This window comes from Schistocerca cancellata, chromosome 4, assembly GCF_023864275.1.
Source record: "Schistocerca cancellata isolate TAMUIC-IGC-003103 chromosome 4, iqSchCanc2.1, whole genome shotgun sequence".
Lineage (NCBI taxonomy): Eukaryota > Metazoa > Arthropoda > Insecta > Orthoptera > Acrididae > Schistocerca > Schistocerca cancellata.
In genome coordinates, this window is record NC_064629.1 from 469,565,633 (window position 1) to 469,588,218 (window position 22,586).

At 40.3% G+C, this 22,586-nt stretch overlaps 1 protein-coding gene across 1 annotated transcript in view; it reads left to right on the plus strand.

Moving 5' to 3' along the window:
• Positions 1–22,586, plus strand: part of LOC126185211 (transmembrane and coiled-coil domain-containing protein 4-like) — a 136,103-nt gene that overhangs the window by 87,544 nt on the left and 25,973 nt on the right. The window contains exons 8-9 of the mRNA XM_049928094.1: positions 11,372–11,508; positions 14,608–14,732. Coding sequence (XP_049784051.1) covers positions 11,372–11,508; positions 14,608–14,732 — 262 coding nt within the window. The remainder of the gene's footprint in view (positions 1–11,371; positions 11,509–14,607; positions 14,733–22,586) is intronic.

Below are 22,586 nucleotides of genomic sequence, written 5' to 3' on the forward strand. Positions count from 1 at the left end.
CGACTCTATCCACCACCGTGGATTACGTTTAGTGTCTTGAGCTTTTTACACCAGCCCTGTGGAAAGCCTTTATGCTGAGACTGCTGAACCTCCGCTGTCCAATCGGCGAGCAGTCCTTCTGAGTCGTTATGCTAGCCATCTGTCTTCCATGCCTGCTAATCCAGCCCATGACATTTTTTTCAACGCCTCCTTTGATGTAATGTACGCAGGCCGCCCCTCCTCCCTACTACTACCTGGAGTCCGCTTCCGTCAACTGCTCCGTTCTCTTTCCTTCCGCTTTCCTGAAACCTTCTTGACAACTTGGGGTACAGCACTGTCTTGGCTCCGTCCCCGGATCTGCCTGCTCCATGACCTTTGTCGATTTCCCAAGGATGGTACCCCTTCACTTGTTTATCGTCGGGCATTTGCTGCTCTATGTGCACAAATGAAGGAAGTCACATTTATTTACACCGATGGCTCGAAAACATCGTTAGGTGTAGGGAGTGCCTATATTGTTGGCGACACCCCAAATCACTTTCGGCTTCCCGACCAGTGTTCGGTTTATACTGCGGAGCTTTACGCTGTTCTCCAGGCTGTCCATTACATCCGCCGCCATCAGCGGATACAGTACGTTATCTGCTCAGATTCTCTCAGCTCTCTCCTCAGTCTCCAAGTTCTTTACCCTGTGCACCCTCTGGTCCATCGGATTCAGGACTGTCTGCGCTTGCTCCACCTGGGGGGCGTCTCGGTGGTGTTCCTCTGGCTCCCGGGACACGTTGGTATCTGTGGAAATTAGGTGGCCGATATAGCAGCCAAGGCTGCAGTCTCTCTTCTTCGGCCAGCTATTCAATCGATTCCCTTCGCCGATCTACGGAGCATTTGAAGTTTTTTTGGGGGACAACTAACCCCTTCTGTAGAGGATTTTTAAGCCTTCCTTCTGTTTTAGTTTCTCCAATTTTATGACTTTCTTTCCCATTGCTGCTGGTTTCCATTTTCGGTTTTTTACTGTTTCTTAAGTCCCGGACCGGGCACTAATGACCATAGCAGTTTTGCGCCCTAAAACCAAAACAAAACAAATAGCCATCCACAATTGTTAAAGTGTTAGCGGTGCAGGAGTTTGTGCATGAACTAACCTCTAGCTTATTGGATTCATGTTGGTTTAACTGGATGGCCAGATTATTCATTCAAATTGTTCAGAATGTTCTTCAAATCAGTCATGAACAGCTGTGGCCAAGTGACATGGTGCACTGTCATCCACAGAACTTCCGTTGTTGTTTGGGAGCATAAAGTCCATGAGTAGCTGCATATGGTCTTGAAGTAGCCAAACATAACATCTTCCAGTCAATGATTGGTTCAGTTGGACCAGAGGACCCAGTCCATTCCATGTAAACACAGTCCACACCATTATGGAGCCACCACTGGCTTGTACAGTGCCTTGTTGACGGTTGGGCCCATGGCTTTGTGGGGTCTGTACCACACTTGAACCCTGCCATCAGCTCTTACCAATTGAAGTCAGGACTCATCTAACCAGGCCATAGTTTTCCAGGCATTAGGGTCTAACCAGTATGGTCATGAGCCCAGGAGAGGTGCTGCAGGTGATGTCGTGCTGTTAGCATAGATACCTGTGCTGGTCATCTGTTGCCATAGCCCATTAATGCCAAATTTTGCTGCACTATCCTAACGGATACATTTGTCACATGTCCCACATTGATTTCTGTATTTATTTCATGCAGTGCTGCTGGTCTTTTAGCTCTGAAAACTCTATGTAAGTGGTGCTTCTCTCGGTCATTAAGTGTAGGCTGTCAGCCGCTGTGTTGTCCGTAGTATTCTCGGCACACTCATCACACTGTCTGTGGATCTCGGAATATTGAATTCCGTAATGATTTCCAAAACGGGCTGTCCCATGCACCTAGCTCCAACTGCCACACCACATTCAAAGTCTTTTAATTCCCATTGTGCGGTGATAACCACAACGGAAACCTCTTCACATGAATCACCTCAGTACAAATGGCAGCTCTGCCAATGCTCTGCCCTTTTATACCTCGGGTATGCGGTACTACTGCCATCTGTATGTGTGCATATCACAATCACATGACTTTTATCACATCATTGTGCAATGCTCCTGATCTCCTTAACAGAAACCATGTCATCTTGTGTAGCTTCTTTCCCTCTCTCGCATTTAATATTATCCCATATTAATTTGATTTTATTGTCTGATCTGTCAATTTCAGACAAAAGTCATATTCTGCTTTTCCATTTTTACAACTTTCCTTAATACGTTACAGTAAAGTAATGTTTATAATATGAAAGTATTTCTGGATCATTTCTTGTTGTGGCTGTTTTGTAAAAATCCTTCTATCATTGTGAAGAGATTCTGATATATACAGTGATTCAAGGTTTATTTAGTGACATCCCATTGTTGCATTTAATTAAGTTTTTAGAAAAACTACTTTAAAACTGGATACAAACTCATTAAGGAATGTGTTGAATTTAGGCTCATTGTATTTTTAAATCTTCAGTAGTTCTGTCATTAATAAGCTGTGCCGTTTTCTTTGAGTGTTTCTGAACTGTACATGAAGGTAAATGACATAATAATATGACTGTGTATCACGATCTGGCAATCCATTTACCATAAGATAGTCATATTTCTCTTTGACTTCCACTTTTTGTATGAATACATTACCTACAAGAGTACTACTATCTTCAGCAGCACTGCTAGGGAAGTTTATTTCTGGTACTGGCAGCATGTCTAGATCACTTTTCATGTTAGAGTCCTTCAAGGAATTTACATTAAAATCACAATTTAATAATCTGTTCCTTCTGTGTGACAGATGGCACAATAAACTGTCAAAATGTTCCATAAAAATTTTCCAGGTACCCAGCGGAGACATGTACGCTGTAACAATAACAAGTACTACTTTTCCCATTATTGACTCACAAGCACCTACTTCTACCCCTGATCTATAAAGAATTTACGTATTTTTACATTTTTATGTTTATATTCCTTTTTTTATGAATGTGACAAGTCCTCTACTCATATTACATCTACATGAATATGCAGCTAATTCTCTCTCTCTCTCTCTCTCTCTCTCTCTCTTTTTCTTTCTTTCCTTCCTTCCTTCCTCCCCCCCCCCCCCCCATTTTTTTAGAGAGAGAGAGAGAGAGAGAGAGAGAGAGAGAGAGAGAGAGATGGTCAAACCCTCTGTTGCATCCTTTTTTTAGTTCATAGTAGATTTCTGATGTGTTCTGACTAATAATAATTTTGTATGAGCAGTCAATAGCTGTAGCTTCTCCTTCCAACTGCAAAAGTGGGAAATAAACCTCTAAAATGTTAATATCGAACTCTTGCTCATAAGTTAAGGGATTTTCCTGGACTCATGAAATATGGCACATGGTGATAATGTGTGCACTGGAAAGTACCATTGCAACATTGTGACGTGACATTTTGTAAGATACAAATTACACTGGAAAACCGGCCATAAGAGGTGTGTGGTGTTTGCCATGTGAGGTCTCTTTCCCAATGCCACAAATAATCTCAGTATGGGTACAGATGTGTATTTGTGCTGGTAGAGAATGCACAGCACCTTCTCATGCAGAGGATCAATCTGTCCAGCATGGCTGGAGTAACACCTATCATTGCTAGACGTGCTCTCTGGAGTCCAGAAATCATCTGTTGTAGTGGTGTTATGGCTGCAAACCTTCAGCTTAGAGTTTACGATGTAGTTTTGACCAGATTTGAGTCTGGGGAGAGAGCTGACCACTGCAGGCACTTGATTTTCCCACGTTTCAGTGCATGCTTATCACCAGATCAGTCCTGATTCATCAGGTGGGAGCCAGCTCCATATTCACAATGTAAAAGACACATATACCATTGCAGGATGGTCAGCCTCATAGACCACAGCCTTCACAGTACCCCTAAAAAACATGTGCATTGGTGTACATGGCCCTAATATGATGCCATTCCAGACGAGAACGCCAGTATAGTCATATTGGTAATCTATCACAATATCTGCATAGTTGTAACTTGTCTGTGTTTTTGCTTCTGCTCATGGTAGGTAAGGCTACATATTTACTGAGGCACATTGTGTTTGTGTGTGTTGGAATGCATCTGGCAGGTCACAGGCCAACAATTCAAAGTTGATGATACACAGTCTGACAGCAGATTTGTGACCCAAATGCTACTGTGAGGTGTGTAGCCAGTGGGGGGTGTTGTCTTGCTTGCATGTCTTTTGAGCTCTTAAGGCTAGGTTTCAGTGCTGGGTTGTATCAGAGGGTCACATTTGCTCATACTACCACTAAATATTTCCTCCCTCATGGAATCATTTCCACGGTTCTGAAATTACTATAGGAGCGATATTTCACTCCTGGCCCATGTTGCATTGATTGTGTCCACCGTGCCACCCTGCTTTCCTACAGGACTCAAGTGGTGTGTACCAACAACCATAAAACACAATTTTACAACCACTTTTTTTTGCCAATACAGGTGATGTGCAGGCTCACTATAAGTAGTCTTGTACTGGCGCACTATGTGTATCACATGTATCTATGTTGTCATGACTGAGATCATTCCACATAGTGGCAGTTATACCATTTCATGGATAATTTTAGTTACCTATGATCATTAGATTCCTCATGTATTTGTTTAAATTATTGTGTGTTGTTATTATTAGACCGCGGGTTTTAGGTAAAAACCTATTTTGTTCCTGAGTTCCTATTTGCATAAAAATTTGTACTTATGCGTTTCATGACTATTTACACTTAATAGTGTTAATTCTATAGGACCTAAAAAAGCCTATTTCAACGTTAGTGCCTGTTTCTGCCTATTTCGGCTTTAATATCCTAAAAAGTGCCTATTTCATCATATAAGACAGTGGCTCCAAGTTTTTCCACACTATATGACAGATGGAAAAAAATATTTTCTGCCCAGCGTGCAGCAAGGTGGCTAGTTGATATGCGCTCATGCTTCGTTTTTGCCTAACACTTCGATCTTTTTTTATTTTTCTATATCGCTATCCTTGTTAATACCAAATACTCTTTATAGGTGTTTTAATATTCATATGTAAAAAATAGATCACGGATCTTTAGGTTAAAACTTTTTTTTTTTTTTCCTTAATCTCCAATTTGCATATAAGTTGGTACTTACGCGTTTCATGACTAACTAAACTGAATACCGTTAGTTCTATAGGACCTAAAATTGCATATTTCGACGTTGACGCCTAATTTTGCCTATTTCGGCATCAAGATCCTAAAAAGTACCTATTTCGTTAATCTGACATAGAACTCTTGTGTTTTCAAAGATTAGAAAAGGAAGTAAACTTAGGGCTTTACGTCTCGTAGAAGGCGAAGGTCATTAGAGTCTGTTTACAATTCCTTTGCTTGCCTTACTACCAACAGCACTCGGCATGGTTGAATGGTCATCCATCCAAGTACGCGCCGAGCGCGATAGTGCTTAACGTCGGTGAGCGAATGGGAACCGGTCAAAGATTTGAGTTACACATTAGAATCGAACGTGGGAGTACGAAATGTTATATTTGAAAATATTTCGTTCGTCGCATTCTGGCCAGCTGTGTATTTTCGCAAAGAAATGGTTTCATAGGCCTTAAGCTGAGCACAGATTAAAAAATCACGATGTTAATTGTAGACGCCCTCTATAGCTAAATTACTGCCCTTCGCGCATTTTCTCGCTGCTGTCTACAGGCGGTCCTATCAAACTACTCTGTTTTGTGAAAGGTATTATACGTGAATTTTCCGGTTCGAAAAATAATTTGCCAGTAGTGAGATGTTTTCATCTGAAGCACTGGTAGATTTCATTCGCTTGTTCAGAAGGGGCGGCCATCTGTCAGGTGCCACATATCCAGCAACGAGTACGGTACTTCCCCTACCGCTTCCATGCACCGCTGTAAATCATCATCATTTAAGACTGATTATGCCTTTCAGCGTTCAGCGCTGTAAAAGGAAAAAAAAAAAAAAAAAAGGTCATCTTTCACTTTTTCCCAGCGAAAACAAATCAGTACATTGTGTAGCGACCGACGTGTTAAGTGTTACTGACGTTTTTGTGCAAAATAAATTCTAGTTTCTGTGTGAGAATACTACGCCATGCCGAAAAGAGCTAGTTCAAAGTCATCTCATATAAGGCAGTGGCTGCAAGATTTTCGCATTATACAACAGATGGGAAAATTGTTTTCTGCCAAGCATGCAACAAGGAGGTTAGTTGATGTTTTTCTTAGACTTCTTATTTTTCTGTCACTTAGGATTCTTTTTTATCACTATTCTTTAGTAATACGAAATACTCTTTATATGCGATTGTAAACTGCATTTCCCTTTTCTCTTGTATTAGGTTTTGAGTGTTAAGAAATCTCACTTAACTCAGCAAGCAGATGGAATCGCACATAAAGCTAATGTTGAACGAAAGTCAAAATTGAAGCAAACTCTTTTTAACCAATAAATCTGGTGAATCCTCTGAAGAAAACAAGTTCTGCAGTGATTTCTGTCATGCACTTGTGGCAGCAAACATCCCCTTTCAGAAACTAGAAAACCCTATTTTCAGAGGTTTTCTTGAGAAATACTGCCATCAGTCTATTCCTGTGGAGTCAACTTTACGTAAGAATTATGTGGATTCAGCTTACAATGCTGCATTGCACAGAATCCGAGATGGTGTTGGAGAATCTTTTATATGGATTTCTGTGGATGAAACTACTGACAGTCTTGGTCGTTACATTGCAAACCTGATTATTGGCAAGCTAGATCCAGATGCTCCATCCAGGGCTCATTTGATTTACTCAAAACAGCTTGCAAAATCTTACCAACAGACAGTAGCACAGTTTGTGAACAATGGGCTTAAGGTGCTATACCCAAACGGAGTGGATGAGAATAAGGTGCTTCTGGCTGTCACTGATGCTGCAGCGTATATGATAGCAGCGTTTCAACTATTAAAAGTATTCTACCTATTGATGCTCCATGTAACTTGTGTAGTACATGGGATCAACCGCATAGCAGAGCAAGTAAGACTACAATTTCCTAAAGTAAATAAAGTAATATCTGTGGTGAAGAAAATTTTTGTTAAGGCACCATCAAGAATACAGGCATTCAAAGAACAGCTTCCAGATGTTCCATTGCCGCCAGAGCCTGTTGTCACCCGCTGGGGCACGTGGCTGATAGCAGCAGAATACTATAGTACGCATCTCTCAGCTGTCCAGAAGGTGGTTGAAAATATACCGGAGGATGCTGCATCTGTAACTGCAGCAATTGAGTTACTCAAAGATTCTTCTTTAAAACGGGACTTATCTTACATTAGGGCCCACTACACATTTATGGCAAGAATAATTTCACAATTAGAAAGCTCAGGGAGACCTACCTACGACAATATTTCTTTGCTTGAAGAAGTCAGAATGAAAATTAATGAAGCACCAGGTGAAGTAGGGGAAAAAGTATGGGCAAAAATGCAAACTGTTTTGCAGAAGAACACTGGCCTGAAGGAGTTGTGTGCAGCTGCCGACATACTTAGTGGAAAATCCAGCACTCCTGACTGCAGCATTCCTGTCCAACATGTGCCGAAAATGAAGTACGCCCCTGTCACATCTGTTGATGTAGAACGTTCTTTTTCAGTGTATAAATTGATTCTGACTGACAAGCGCCACAGTTTTTCACTAGAAAACCTAGAAAAGATTTTGGTTATTTATTGTGAAGCCAACTATTGTCAGAATATGTGAAAGTACGAATGTGTTAATTAAACCATTGCCACATCTTTTTTATGGAGATCTTTATCTTGCAGGAACTCAAAAATATTTGGAGTTATGTTCAACATTAATGTTGTAGATTACTGTGCTCTGTAACTGTGTAAATATTCATTCTCCTTGTTTTAATGACTAATAAGATGTTCATACTGTTAACACTGTGTATTTTAATTTTTTTTTATTTTCTCTGCATCGTTTCTATTAGAGCCTATTTTAGGTTCTATATAGCCTAAATGAACTACTGAAGGAGCCTATTTTAGGTGCCTAAAACACACTTTTTTACTACCTAAAAATCCGTGGTCTAGTTATGATGTATAAATTTGGTAAGGCATAAGCCAGTTTCCCGTAAGAAGTTGCCTTATTGTAACTTGTTAATTTTTATATGTTGATGTGTCCATTCTCTCTCTCTGTTAAGGCAAAAGTTCAGTTTTGACCAGAAATGGTGATAGTAGTAACCATGCAGTAAATCTCCATGTGGTTCAGGCATTATCATTTATGCATGGAACAGATTGACACAAAAGCACAGAAGTAAATTAACACACACACCGCTGCACGCACGCGTGCGACCACTTCCTCTGGCTGCTAAGGCCAGAGACAGTGATCACTCACTGTGTGTGTGTGTGGGGGGGGGGGGGGGGGAGTTGTCTACTTCAGAAGAAGACCTTCTGGCCAAAAGCTTACTTGTGTAGCTGTCTTTTTGTCGTGTCTTCTGTTTGTTACTGATACTACTGTTATTTTAACATGTTAACTTTCTGCATAATGGAAAGAAGCAAATTCCTTCATGTTTTGCTCCCAGCATTTGTCAAGTGCTGACCATTGTCCAGTGTGTTACCTTAAGATATATTTTCCTTATATAGAGTATTTTTATACCGTAAGGGCAAACTGCAGGAGAAAATTACTGAAGAGTTAAGGAACAAAGAAATTTTTATGGGAATATTTTCCCTCCTATAGTTCTACATTTACATCTACATTTACACTCCGCAAGCCACCCAATGGTGTGTGGCGGAGGGCACTTTACGTGCCGCTGTCATTACCTTCCTTTTCTGTTCCAGTCGCATATGGTTCGCGGGAAGAACAACTGTCTGAAAGCCTCCATGTGCGCTCGAATCTCTCTAATTTTACATTCGTGATCTCCTAGGGAGGTATAAGTAGGGGGAAGCAATATATCCGATGCCTCATCCAGAAATGCACCCTCTCGAAACCTGGCGAACAAGCTACACCGCGATGCAGAGCGCCTCTCTTGCAGAGTCTGCCACTTGAGTTTGCTAAACATCTCCGTAACGCTATCACGCTTACCAAATAACCATGTGACGAAATGTGCAGCTCTTCTTTGGATCATCTCTATCTCCTCCATCAACCCGATCTGGTACGGATCCCACACTGACAAGCAATACTCAAGTATAGGCCGAACAAGTGTTTTGTAAGCCACCTCCTTTGTTGATGGACTACATTTTCTAAGGACTCTCCCAATGAATCTCAACCTGGTACCCGCCTTACCAACAATTAATTTTATATGATAATTCCACTTCAAATCATTCCGCACACATACTCCCAGATATTTTACAGAAGTAACTGCTACCAGTGTTTGTTCCGCTATCATATAATCATACAATAAAGGATCCTTCTTTCTATGTATTCGCAATACATTACATTTGTCTATGTTAAGGGTCAGTTGCCACTTCCTGCACCAAGTGAAGTGCCTATCCGCTGCAGCTCTTCCTGCATTTTGCTACAAATTTCTAATGCTGCAACTTCTCTGTATACTACAGCATCATCCGCGAAAAGCCGCGTGGAACTTCCGACAATATCTACTAGGTCATTTATATATATTGTGAAAAGCAATGGTCCCATAACACTCCCCTGTGGCACGCCAGAGGTTACTTTAACGTCTGTAGACGTCTCTCCATTGATAACAACATGCTGTGTTCTGTTTGCTAAAAACTCTTCAATCCAGCCACACAGCTGGTCAGATATTCCCTAGGCACTTACTTTGTTTATCAGGCAACAGTGCGGAACTGTATCGAACGCCTTCCGGAAGTCAAGGAAAATAGCATCTACCTGGGAGCCTGTATCTAATATTTTCTGGGTGTCATGAACAACTAAAGCAAGTTGGGTCTCACACGATCGCTGTTTCCGGAATCCATGTTGATTCCTACAGAGTAGATTCTGGGTTTCGAAAAACGACATGATACTCGAGCAAAAAACATGTTTTAAAATTCTACAACAGATCGATGTCAGAGATATAGGTCTATAGTTTTGCGCATCTGCTCGACGACCCTTCTTGAAGACTGGGACTACCTGTGCTCTTTTCCAATCATCTGGAACCTTCCGTTCCTCTAGAGACTTGTGGTACACGGCTGTTAGAAGGGGGGCAAGTTCTTTCGCGTACTCTGTGTAGAATCGAATTGGTATCCGGTCAGGTCCAGTGAACTTTCCTCTGTTGAGTGATTCCAGTTGCTTTTCTATTCCTTGGACACTTATTTCGATGTCAGCCATTTTTTCATTTGTGCGAGGATTTAGAGAAGGAACTGCAGTGTGGTCTTCCTCTGTGAAACAGCTTTGGAAAAAGGTGTTTAGTATTTCAGCTTTATGCGTGTCATCCTCTGTTTCAATGCCATCATCATCCCGGAGTGTCTGGATATGCTGTTATGAGCCACTTACTGACTTAACGTAAGACCAGAACTTCCTAGGATTTTCTGTCAAGTCGGTACATAGAATTTTACTTTCGAATTCACTGAACGCTTCACGCATAGCCTTCCTTACGCTAACTTTGACATTGTTTAGCTTCTGTTTGTCTGAGAGGTTTTGGCTGCGTTTAAACTTGGAGTGAAGCTCTCTTTGCTTTCGCAGTAGTTTCCTAACTTTGTTGTTGAACCATGGTGGGTTTTTCCCGTCCCTCACAGTTTTACTCAGCACGTACCTGTCTAAAATGCATTTTACGATTGCCTTGAACTTTTTCCATAAACACTCAACATTGTCAGTGTCGGAACAGAAATTTTCGTTTTGATCTGTTAGGTAGTCTGAAATCTGCCTTCTATTACTCTTGCTAAACAGATAAACCTTCCTCCCTTTTTTTATATTCCTATTAACTTCCATATTCAGGGATGCTGCAATGGCCTTTTGATCACTGATTCCCTGTTCTGCACTTACAGAGTCGAAAAGTTCGGGTCTGTTTGTTATCAGTAGGTCCAAGATGTTATCTCCACGAGTCGGTTCTCTGTTTAATTGCTCGAGGTAGTTACGCCACCACTCACTCATTACCGTATTGTTTGTTTGTCTGTATGCTAAAACCATGTTTGCCTATTTCATATTTTATTGTCTAGTACACACATGTATTTGAAGGCAGTTGGAAATAGGAGTGGAAGTGATGGCAAGTAATGCTGCTGCTAGTGTTGTGAGGGCACTACTGCCATGGATAACAATACCATTCCCATGCAATGACTGACAATATGTCAACCTCTGATATGCTCTGTTCAGGGTTCTGCTCTCTATGAATAAAATGGCCTCTGACATGGAAATGATGTATTTGCAGGCATACATTCAGTAAAACTTGGCCAATTTTTCTCTCTCTTGAGGGTCATCTCCTACACTTTGTCACCATTCTTCTTTTATATCCATGGTACAGAGTTGACTGTATACGTATTGTTTACTTCTTTTAGGAAATGTCCGGGAGAAAAGGATGTGAAGGAATTGTGCAGGATGCCATAATGCTTGGAACACCGGCAACAGACAATCCAAAGGAATGGAAGAAACTGTCAAGAGTAGTTTCAGGGAAAATTATAAATGGGTACTGCAAGTAAGTCTCTTTGTAATTGTTATAATTATTTTACACTTTGTTTTGCATTGTTAAAGTGAAAATTGTTACACTAGTCAAAAACTTTGGAACTGTTATTTAATGTATCATAATAACTACTAGTCACATTTCTTGTCCTTAACTCTTTTAAGCCCAAGGAAATGACAGTTTTTGTCTGAAACTTGTGTAATTTCAATATCAGTTCAAATTTACACCCTTTGTATGGTTTTCTTCTCCCCCCTTCTCTCTCTCTCTCTCTCTCTCTCTCTCTCTCTCACACACACACACACACACACACACACACACACACACACACACACACACACACACACACACACACACACACACACACACATTAATTAAAAGAAATGGGGAATGGAGAATTGTTTCATTATAGTGAATTGGAAATACACTTATTCAAACTTCATCAGTTGTTTGGTTTAACTTCTTTAAAAAAAAAAATTAATTAAAGACTATAGGCCATTGTCAGTAGCTTAACATGCATATCTGTGTAAACTTTACTGTTTAAAATTGAATGTAGCAACCTACCCAGCCAAAAGAAATGAATGTTCTTTGGGGAAAAAAAGAAAGACAGAAAGAAAGAAAAGAAAGTACTTTTTATGATAGGTAATAACACAATACTGACCAAACATATTAGGACTGAAATTGATCCATTACTATTAGTATTAAGTACATTTTAAAATTTAAGAGTGTCAGCAAAAATAATAAAGGAAATATGTCTTGTAAACCAGACAGATCATGTAACTGTTATAGAGCAGCTACTTTAGAGTGTGAAATTCCAAAGTATGAGTAACTCCTATACCTGCCCACACCTAACGGATGTGTAGTGGTGTGGTGAAAACATAAATCCAATTTGTGTCATCATCAACATGAATGTATATGACTTTGTGGCAAAAGTTTTTCTGTAGTACTGTAAATGAGAATTGGAAGTAGTGTGGTCTTTACTAACATTTTTAGCTCTACAGGAAAGTGTTATATATATATATCATTGTAGTGCATTGAACAGTCATACACTCTGCTGTTTTGGGCTATAAAATTTTGACGTCCTCATACTGTCATGACATGACACCCAGTGACCACACAAAGTATTTTTAATGTATATTGATAACCAGGAGGCAGATGCTGTTCTGAATAACAGCAACATGTAATACATCTAAAGATGAGCCAGAGTGGTAATGCTTATAAAAAAAAACTGGTTTGGTGTGTGTTTAAAAAATATACTTCATAACCACCAATTGATGTTTGTTTCTTCAGTCATTGCATGAAAAATTGTGTAGGAATGAAAAGCTTATTTTCAGAAACAAAAGAATACAATAATTTAATCAATGGCAACAGTTAATGCAGAAACTGATAAATAAAAATATATCTATAAATAAAATGATCAAGTTGCATGGTATCTTCAAAACTGCCACATACATTAAAGAAGAGCATGTGTTTGTAGAAAACTGAATCTGTAGGAGTAAAGCATTAAGTCTACCACCAGGAATTTTTAGTTGAAGCGTAAGTATTATTTATGAGAGTTAATTATAAAGTTTTAATGGTCAGCTCGAAAAAAATCAAGCTGTGACCTGAAACTTTGTGACAGTGTCTGTCCTTGTCTGCATATTCACCCTTAAATGTAACACATTTTGTCCAAAGATGGATGATTTGTTGAAGACCTCCATTGTCGAAGTCTTCATTTTGCCTATTTAGCAAGCATTCCACCTCGAAATTCACCTCATCATCATTCCGGAAATGCCTGCTATGTACTGATACCTTTATCCAAAGAAACATGAAGTAGGCACTGGGTGAAATGTCAGGACAGTATGAGGGAATGGCAAAATTTAATTGGCCTAAATTGCACCGTGTATGACCATTTGATACGTAATGAGGTGGGGTGTTTTTGTGTAGCAAAAGCACCCTCCTCAGACAGCATCCTGTGGTGCTTAGCCTGTACAGCCTCCCAGAACCTCATCATGAGATTTCAATAGTGTGCTTCTGTGGCAGTTTACCTCATAATACCATAATCTGTTTGCTCCACACTGCTTGCTTTGCTCTTGCAGCACTTACCCATGGTAATTAGGTGGCTGAAGATGTCATCTTGGCTGGCCTGATACAGCTGCAAAATTCCTGCTGCTATTTCAGTGAAGCAGGCTGTTTGGACAGTTGTGAAAACCACAGTGAGCATTAACCTTTATAATATTTAAAATGTCATATGAGGAAGGAAAGACTGATCCGTAACTGATTTTTAGCTTTTTCTGTTAACGCATTGTTTATGACAGACCGGTCTTTCAGCACCATTGCCTCAGTTTCTCTTGCATTTCCCACTTTTTTGCACAGAGATTGTCTGCCAGATGGTTCTTTGTTATTCTGACTTGTTCTACTTTATCAGTGGACTGCACCACTTTGTTTAGGCTCATCTGGTGGTGTGCAATGGTACTGTGGTACAGGGATTTCATTTTGTACCAAAGCTGCAGATGTGTACCTGCAAAAAATTACTTATGTAACTCCATTTTTTGAGGTGAAAATAAAACTTTGATTATCCCTGTAGAAGTAGAAGCGTTATTTCAAGTAAAATAATAATGTATAGATTATTATGCTGCAATGTTTCCCACAGTTTAGTTTAGTATTATTGGCTCCTAATTGACAAAAATAATTGCTTGTGGCATATAATGACCTCACTATAGGTGAAACTTTAACACCTGGGTTCGAGTCCATATGCAGCTTTTCACCCAAAAATGTGGAAGATATAGTTCATATACATACAAAACACCAACAGAAAGTTGGACTCATTATCATCTGTGGAATTATACCATGTACTGACAGTAAGAAGAGGTTAGTTCTCATCAATATTGTGTCATCTGTATCTTGATTTATTTATGAAAGAAAAGAACATTTCTTTGAAAAAAGTGTGAAACTACCCAATTTGTCGTATGTGAGATTGTTGTTAACTTGGCATTATAAATTATGTTGCAAGGAGACCCCATTCAAAAATTCTATGATTTCCGATTTGTCAAAGGATGTCTTTGTATAGTACAATGTAGTCTCTTGATGTATTTATTATTTTGGTGTTAGATTAATTCTTCTCTCATTATTTTGCAGGACAGACTGGCTGCTGAAGTTTTTGTATAGAACTTTTGCAGTTTTTAACAGTGTTGCGGGGCTGAAACCTATTGAGTGTGATGATAGAAGAATACAAAATTTTGATTTAACAGATATTGTTGGAGGTAATTTTTATTTTCTGTATTAATTTACAAGATGATGATCTAATAGGTAATGAAGATATTCCTTAATCCTTGGAGTAATGTGTCTGTATTCGTTTTTCTGTTTGATACTATCATCAGGGAATAAATCTCTTTACATATTGAGTTCTAAAAATTGTTATGTTATACTTCAGTTCAGCAGTTTCAAAACAACATTTAAAAGACTATATGTCTGTCAGAATTTCAGACTTTTTATATCAGTTTAGAAAAGAGTAGTTAGTGCAGAATTTTAAGAATTTGCATGGGGTTGACAATTTCTTTTGGAATAGACCTATTATAGCTGTTCAGTTAGGCCTGCTTTTAAATGGTTTCTCATTAAATATATGAAACATAAGTATTATTGAACAAGCTGATTTATATGATTTTTAATAGGCTTAGAAAAACAGTTTTATGGTGGTAAATAGAATATCAATGTAAAAGGTATCTGAAGGAAAATTATCATATTTCTTATTTTCTCGAGAGAGAGAGCACTTGTGGATGGTTTGCCAGTTACTATTACTTTTACTGGAAGTGATACATCCCATAATCCACCATGACCAGAACTATCCTATGCCTCAAAAACAAGGACTGTTTAAGGTTATTAATGTCTCGTATCAGGTACTGCTCTCTTTTGACTGGTTTGTGCGAAGGAGGCATATAGGCAGTCATTTTTCCCTTGCTCCATCTGCGAGGGTACCAGGAAAGGAAACGACTAGTAGCAGTACAGGGTACCCTCCACCGTGCAATGTATGGTGGCTTGCAGACTATTTATATAGATGTAGATGAAGGAGTTGTGTACCAGGCCTACAGATGGAATTCAAAGAGAGCTGATGGTGGCATGATGTGAGAGCAAATGAGATATTTATGCATATCTGACCATGGGAAAACACTGCTGTGACAGTAAACTGAATCTCAAATTTCAGTATAGAGACTGGACATTGTGCCATTTCTGTACATTCTATTAATAAAACTTAAGATGAACAGTATCACGAATATTCTAGTGCAAAATCTGTAGCATTTTATGAACGGTATAGCCGCAATTGAGATGTGAGACAACTGATTCTGGCAAATTGTTGCTAACCACAGTATTGGCAATGAAACTGAGAAAAATATATTGAATAATAAAGATGTGGAAAATTGCATTTGCTTACAGCAGGAGTTACTAAAGCAAACGTGTGCAGAAACAAAAGATTGTAGTCTCCACCAACTCTACATGGTTACTGTCACATGTAGCTGATCATCAATTCTTTCCGTAGGATGCCTGATTCAGATTTTCTTCATCCTCTGGTGCTGGCAGCGTAGTGGTGGTGGTGGTGGTGGTGGTGGTGGTGGTGGTGAGTCAAGCTGACCAGTCACGCTGCTCGTGCACATCAGTGTACAAAGTGGCAGCTGGTGACTGTGGTGTTTCCATAGCAGTCTTCATTGCTGCAGACATCTGCACAAAAGGATTTCAACCATGCTCATTAAACGGTTAAACATTGTTATGAGCAGGATGACCAGGCTGCTGAAGTTGCCACTTCTCACACCATCTGCATAGCTGATGTTGGCTGCCGTGTTGTGGTTTGTGACATAACGGCCGCTGCCACTATTTTCTGCGAAGCTGATGTCTCTCCTCCTCTCCTCTGGCTGATGGGGGCAGAGATTGTGAGCTCGTGTTCTGCCTGCACCACTGATTATGGACTGTACTGAATCCCCAGCTCTTGCAGGCTGTCTGTATGCACCTGCAGTGTGTGTTTTCAGGACCATGCATGCCTTCTTCTTTGGGTTGGTGTTGCTATGACTGCTACACCTGTGTCCAGTGGCAGGAGCAGCTCTGCACTGGTGATGTCACCCACCAGTCTCTCACTCTGTGGTGTGTCCGGGTGTGGTCGTCGGATAGATTGCTCCTCTGCATTGCTGACATCACACACCTGACTCAGGTGCAGATGACAATCAGAACAGTCTGCCTTATGATTCTTTGGACCCTGTATGGTAATCCACGTGGGCGAGGTAACACAGCTTTGATTCTCTCGTTCTCCACCTTTACGGGCAACTTCACCACCAGTGTGTGCTGTAACAACTTTCAGTTTTGTTCTCTCCTGTGTTTGGGGATTTCATGTGCACCACAGTGCATACCTGAAACTGAGCTCCTAGAGTTCCAATATGAGGTAATCAGGCTGCATTGACTGCAGGAAGCTGTGAGAAACAGCCTCGATCACCTTGTCTGCATGAGTGGCTTGAGTATAAACTAGCCACTGGCATGTGCCCATTTCACTTATGGTGCTCCTGTAGCCCTCACAAGTGCGAAGGTTGACCCATATCAGGTCTTTTCCTGCTGATTTGACCGCTAAGTCAAACTTGATCCACTGTGAGATGAGCTGCAGCAATCTTCTATAATTGCCGTTTACTTGCAAGATGACAAGTGGTGGTTATGGCTCCTTCATCTGGGCAGGTTGTAAGTCAAGGGTGTTGGGGTGAGATTCATCCTCTGCTGTGGCTTCTGGTATGTCAGCATCTTCGTCCAGAACTGTAAAGCTGCTGCCTTAGCTGCTGCACTGCAGCTTAGTGTGCCCCTCTGCATCTGATGAGTATGGTAAGTTTGCTTGACTAGCTACAAGAGTAGACCACCCTCACTTGTCTGCTATAACCTTTCTTCTGCACCCCTTGTTGCTGCATGAGATGATTGTGAGAGGATACTTCTTTCTCGCACCCACTTTTGGTGCTTCATTTGCCTGGAATTTGTGGTGCTTTGGCTGTCACTCTTTATTGAGGAGGAACTCCATGGTTTACCTGTCTGATGTTCCTCCAGACTCTTGCCATTTTGCAGTGCTGTGTTTGCCTGTCATTGGTGGTGCTGTTTCTCATGCAGCTTGCTGTGTTAGATCTCCTCAGTACACATCTACAAGTGCCTTCTGCAACATTGTCCAGCTCAGTCATGATAGCAGTAGTAAATGCTGCTGTCTGTCAGAGTTTTGTAGTACACTCTTCTGTTGCAGCTTGGTGTGTGTAGGCACAGTGCCACATGCATCCATCTCTTCTTGCAACTTTGTCACCTGAGACAGCACTACAGGACTGGGAACAAGTGTGACCTCACAGCTTGGCCTCTTCTCTATGAATGAGCAAGCAAGTGCCTCCTCCACAAATTAATAGAGATAACATTTTAATATTTTTGAGGGGCATTTGTTCAGTCTATATTCTGCATTTTCAAGCACCATGTATAATGTTTTTCTGCAGTGCTGCTCCAAACTTTTATGGGAGTTCAAGTACAACAGTAGTTAAACAGGGAAGAGGGCCCTCACAGTTGGTTTTGGCCGCTGTGGGAAGAGACTACACTCTATCAAGTAATCAGTAGGAGATCAAACAGTGCTATTAAGATTTAGGAGAACATGATGGACTGGTGAGAAAGAGCAGTGCTATGTGTACCCCACAGTGGTTTATATAGTTTATTTACAGAGTCACTGAGGTCAGTACATCAGGTAATGTGTTTTAATGCAGCGTCTTCGTCCAGAACTACGAATAGACTGCCTGAGCTGCTGGACTGCAGTGCTTATATGTCAGAAAGGTAGCAATGTTTCTGTACATATTGAGAAGCTAGACACTATTGTAGAAGTGTAGTTGATGAAGTGGAGCGCAGTCTTGGGAAAATTATTGATAAGCATTTGTTTATACAGAGAAGTTAATGGAAAAAGATATAGTGTATCGAAAGAAGTAACTATTTAGAAGCCGTCATTATTTTCCGCAGACTGTATCAATATTTATTAGTTATGACAATAATATCTCAAAAAAGAAAGTAAAAACAGCAACATATTCATGTGTTAGGAAAACACCTTTCCTTTTTACATCAGTGTTCTGACTGGTTTGATGCGGCGTGCCACAAATTCCTCTCCTGTGCCAACCTCTTTATCCCAGAGTAGCACTTACAACCTACGTCCTCAGTTCTTTGCTGGATGTATTCCAATCTCTGTCTTCCTCTACAGTTTTTGCCTTCTAGTACCATGGAAGTCATTCCCTCATGTCTTAACAGATGTCCTATCAACGTGTCCCTTCTCCTTATCAGTGTTTTCCACATATTCCTTTCCTCTCTGGTTTTATGTAGAACCTCCTCATTCCTTACTGTGGTATAGTTAATGCCCACACCATGGCACCTGCAGCTGCGTGGCTGCGGTCTTTACGTCATACAGCCAACGGCCGGCACGCCTGCTTATGCACAGCTCTGCACAGCTGTACAGTGCAGGCGCAGGCCTCACACACTGAGTGCCTCTGCACTGTCATGGCAACCTTGGCCGGCGTCCTCCCGAGAGATAGTTACACGAGGCCGCGCCGCCAATCGTATCAGGACACGACAAGCGGACTCGGTTACAACGGGCATATTCCTCCACCACTCACCCTACATAGTCGCATACGCCACCACGCCGGGCAGTCTCGTGTTGGGCTACCTACTTACAATGTCGACATTGCACCCAGGAAACGACGCTACACTGTACTACGACTGTTTACCATACCGGACTTGGACTCTGCAGCCCAGTCGCTGCTCTCGATCAAGCACCAAGTTGTGTTAGTATAGTGGAACTGTTGGCAATAAACAGAATTTGGAACTCATGCCAATCGTTATTTGTTGTTTCTCTAACTACGGATACAACACTTACCTTATCAGCCCACCTAATTTTTAACATTTGTCTGTTGCATCATATCTCAAATGCTTTGATTCTCTTCTGTTCTGGTTTTCCTACAGTCCATGTTCCACTACCATACAAAGCTGTACTTCAAACGCACAGTCTCAGAAATTTCTTGCTCAAATTAAGGCCTGTTTTTAATACTAGCAGACTTCTCTTGGCCAGGAATGCCCTTTTTGCCATTGTTAGTCTGCTTTTGATGCTCCATGCTCCATCCACCATTGGTTATTTTACTGCCTAGGTAGTAGAATTCTTTAACTTCATCTACTTTGTGACCATCAATCCTAATGTTAAATTTTTCACTGTTCTAATTTCTGATACTTCTCATTACTTTTGTCTTTCTTCAGTTTACTCTCAATCTGTATTCTGTACTCATTAGATTGTTCATTCCATTCAGCAGAACGTGTAATTCTTTTTCACTTTCACTTAGGATAGTGATGTCATCAGCGAATCATATCATTGATATTGTTTCTCTTTGAATTTTAATTCCAGTCCTGAACCTTTCTTTTATTTCCATCATTGCTTCTTCGATGTATAGATTGAACAGAAGGGGCGAAAGACTACATTCCTGTCTTACATCCTTTTGAATTCGAGCACTTTGTTCTTGGTTGTCCACCCTTATTATTCCCTCTTGGCTCTTGTACATATTGTATATTACCTTACTGGGCATCAAAAATCACCAATGACTTCCAGACAGAATGGATGTTTCCAAGGTACTGCAAAAACACCAGCTACACAACTTTTATCAACAGTATGTCTGCACTTGTGAACATGCATCATGTTTATGTAATGGGTACGGGAGCAATGTATGAATAAATATCATTTACATTACTACATAATATTCACCATTGTAGTTTGGGTCAGCAAACATTTTGTATTTAGTAATCAAAACTATGTATGTGTACTGCTGTAAATGTCAGTGCAACACTTGTGATGAGCTATCTACAAGAATTATTTTGAATATATGGATGAGCATTATGAGTGATTGCTTTTTAAAACTGTATTTTGTTCCATCCTAATAGCTGTTACAGTTTATTTGCAGACTATTTAAATAGTGTGCTAAGCTGCTGCATCAGTGATGTTCTTTAGGTGTCTGTGACATTAGTTGTTACAGTTATGCCAATAAATTGAGTCTATGGGGATTACCAATGGAGCCTCACACAGTAGCAGTATCAGCAGCTACAGTTAATGTTTTTTGCTTAGTTGTGTGTTTACATGAAATTAGTGCATGTTTTAAAATTTTACATTCTAGCTTCGTGGGTCAGTGACCTTTGAGAATCTAGCTCAACAGTGCATCAGCTTTTGCAGTTGGGAAAATCAACCACTTGTTTACTTAATGTATTGTATGATTTCTATTCTTTAGATCCTTTCATGTGTCTATTTAATTCTGTCTAATACTGAAAAATAAATAGGGGAATGTTTTAGTTGAGGTCAACTGCAGGGAGAATTGACAGTTGTTAATGAACAATCACAAGCTATGTTACCAACAGCCAACAGGCTTTAGTATGCCGCCCTGCACTGCAGCAGCTATCGGCCCTCTAATTTAATGAATTTGGCACATAAGTGTTCTGATGATGTTTCCCTAGATCCCTGATGATGCTGCATCTGTAGGCATGCTTGTCCTTAATAAAGTTCATCTTCAACTGAAAGTGAATGGGGTGAACCATTGCATCTCAGGGCTGAAGTCTGTAATGGGTACTGGCCACAAGTTTGTCCTGTATGTGTTAACAACAGGTGTGAGATGTTGATTGACACTGAAATGGCACCAGAGGTTGTTTCATTTGTTGGTACTCGTCAATCTTATAGTAAGGCATGAACTTTGTACAGACGCATGGATTGCTCATCTTAGTGTCATGTCAAAACCATGATCAAGTCCAAATCCGAGGGCAGGGTCATTTACAACTGAAAGCATGACACCAACTTACAGCTGGAACAGAACTGGCCTGGATAGAGTGCAGCTACAGATTGTGGACGAAAATATGGAACTGCCAGTACACAACACATTACCATGCCTAATACAGTGTAGGAAACCTATTGACATTCAAAACAGCTTCCAGTCATCTCGGAATGGATAAATATATGTCCTGTATAGCTTTTAAGGTAATGTTATACCATTTTTCCTGCCAAATAGCGTAAAGTTCAGATAATGATGATGGAGGTGGATAGTGGTCACATGGCCATCTTTCCAAAGCAAAGGCACAGTAATATTGAGATCTGATGACTGTGGTGGCCGGGGAAATATGAAAATTCATCCTCATACTTGCAGAACCAGTTCTGAATGATAGAAGCTGCATGAACATGAACCCTGTCATTTTGGAACACATAATCACCATTGGGGAACTGACAATGTACCATGTGATAGATCTGGTCAGCCAGAACGGTCACATAATCCCTGGCAGTAATGTGACCTTTCAGAGTAACCATGGGGCCCATGGAATACCATGATATGGCTGCTCAAATAATCATTGAACCTCCATCATGTTTCACTCTTCTTCTTTTGGTAAGATGCTTAGAGATAAACAAAGTTTTGCAGAGGTGGGCAGAATGTTTTAAAGATATACTCAATACCACATCAGACCACATACCAAGAGATTCACAAGAACAGAAGGAGAATATAGAGGCAAGAGAAGATGAAAGGTAAGAAGAAAAAAGACCAGCAATGCAGGCAGGTGGAGTCAGTGATACATAAATTGAAAAATAACCATGCACCTGGTGAAGAAAGGGTAGTGTCAGAACTTATAAAATTTGGCGGTCATCCTCTCTATATAATACCTTTGTAAATGTCAAGCTGTCATGCTGACATTTCAATATGTAAAGCATAGTTTTCTATTGCAGAACCACAAGATCATTAGTCATGAACAAATAAAATTAATACAGCAAAATAGGAAAATGCCCCTTTCTTTAATATGAAAATGTTTTCTGTAGATCATTTGCTAAAGAGGCCCTTTTCCAGTAGAATTTAGGAGAAGAAAATGAGATTTAAAGAGTTAGTTTGATCTCCAAATGTAAATCTAACAATGTGAGGGCATGGGACAAGGCTGACCAGTTTGGCTGAAACTATGTGTAGATGTCCCTTTCAGGTTCCTGGAAGATTTTGTTTGAATGGGCCATAGGAAAAGGTAAAATGCTCTCAAAATATATACACATAGAGTATCAGAAATGGCATAGTAACAAAGTGGTTAAGAGA